This window comes from Hipposideros armiger, unplaced genomic scaffold, assembly GCF_001890085.2.
Source record: "Hipposideros armiger isolate ML-2016 unplaced genomic scaffold, ASM189008v1 scaffold_507, whole genome shotgun sequence".
Classification (NCBI taxonomy): Eukaryota; Metazoa; Chordata; class Mammalia; order Chiroptera; family Hipposideridae; genus Hipposideros; species Hipposideros armiger.
In genome coordinates this window covers 713,052-714,913 of record NW_017731857.1, presented here as the reverse complement: position 1 = coordinate 714,913, position 1,862 = coordinate 713,052, and the positions used below count along the sequence as shown (strand labels likewise).

Below are 1,862 nucleotides of genomic sequence, written 5' to 3'. Positions count from 1 at the left end.
CCCAGTTTTTAGACCCAAAATTTTTCGAAAAAGGGTGTGTCTTATACATGGGGAAATATGGTGCCTAAGGACTCACATCTAAGCATAATTACATAGTTCTTTCAATGACAAATGCAAATGACCAGCAGTTTTGGAATTTCTGTAGGTGTATAGTTTTCTTAGTAGTATCTTAGTTTAAATTTTCAGTTCATGTAAAAGTTAAATATAATTTAAAATTATAGAGGACAAACTATTTGAATTCATTAAAGTTTATTTCATAGTAATAGGCCTAGCAAGCAAAATGCAACGCAGAGAAGGAAAATTTCCTGGGTGCAGCATTGAAAGACAACCAACCAAAATAACCCCTGCACCTCTTGTGAGCAAGAATGTGACACTCTATATCTTTATAAGATAAAGCTAGGAGAATTTTAAAAACCATTTCATGTTGTACATTTATTTAGTGAGTTTTAGTTCAGAGTAAATAAGATAATCAAGAAAAAACAAGAAAAAATATAAAGAATCAGTGATATATTACTGCCTTAAAGTTTTTCTTTTTTTACTACTCACATGAGCATCCAGATATGTTTCTGCTATTAAAAATTATTTTGCAGAAACCTCATTTTTAAACCAACAGTATCTCTATTTTAACTTTGTTCCTGATAGAATGTATCTTTTGAAATGCCTCAATATTGACAGAAATAATAATCTGACGTTAAGATTAATATGACAAAAATATGTATAAGGCAACTGATAGCATTATTCACTGTATTAACTCAGTTTTATTCAACTAGGAGATCATGGATCGGATCTACAAAAATGTCATGAATAAAGTGAATGAAATGAGTAGTTTTCAACGTAATCTGTTTATTCTTGCGTATAATTACAAAATGGAACAGATTTCAAAAGGGCGTAGTACTCCACTGTGTGACAGGTAAGTTAAGGCCCTCCCTCTTCTTGATAATTTAGTCATTTTGTTCACATTAATAGCTTCACTAATTGAAAGTTATGAGAAATGAATTTACTTTAAAAAGTCAGAGACTCTTTAGAAATCCACCTTGCATGAGAAAATGAACAATTAAAAATATTGCAGTTATTTGAAAAAAATTTTCACTTAGAGTTTTATTGTATGTAATAGTGTGCTTATAGTTTATGTGGATACATGTGATTTTAATTATTTTGAGAAATAGTTTCTCTTTGCTTTTAAATTTATTTCAATAGAGATGTAAAATGGCAACCAAATATGATTAAATATTTTGCGTTTGAAGTGTTAAATGACCAGTTTTACCACAAACCTGTTAATTTTTTATTTTTATAGTGCTAATAGAGTAACTAGATTTAATTATAGAGTTGTTTAGAAATTAGAAAATGAAAATATGACTTTCAGATTATTTTTATGGGAATGTTAATAGTTTTCAAATGCTTCATGTTATTTAAAACTTTGTAAGTTTTTTCCTGCCTTTTAGTTATCTCTTTAGTGAGACGTATACCCAACTTTCTAAAGCCTTTTAACATTATTATTATTTTTAATTTTATTGGGGGAGGGGAACAGCATTGGGGAATCAGGGAAGGGGAACAGACAAGTTGCTGTCCTTTTGTTCTTCAGTCTGGTTGTGGAGGACGTTACTTCACTGGCCCATGTTGGTATTATCATTGCACTCTTCCCAGGTGAGGCAGTCGCTTGCTGGCCATTGGACGGCCGCTCACAGCAGCTCATGGCAGCTCACAAAAGCTCATGCCTGCTGCCGGCCAGCCCCACTACAGTCTACACTGTCGCCTGAGACTCACAGCAGCCCAGCTCCAGTGAACAACAGCTCCAGGTCGAGCTGTTGTTCACTATCTTAACTGTAGAGGACGCAGCGTCACTGGCCCATGTGGGATCCGAA

The 1,862-nt window shown here is 33.5% G+C and overlaps 1 protein-coding gene across 1 annotated transcript in view; it reads left to right on the top strand.

Annotated features, from left to right (window-relative positions):
- Nucleotides 1-1,862, top strand: part of ACSL3 (acyl-CoA synthetase long chain family member 3) — a 94,517-nt gene that overhangs the window by 71,897 nt on the left and 20,758 nt on the right. Inside the window, exons 7-8 of the mRNA XM_019667818.1 lie at nucleotides 591-612; nucleotides 771-910. Of these exons, the coding sequence (XP_019523363.1) occupies nucleotides 591-612; nucleotides 771-910 (162 nt within the window). The remainder of the gene's footprint in view (nucleotides 1-590; nucleotides 613-770; nucleotides 911-1,862) is intronic.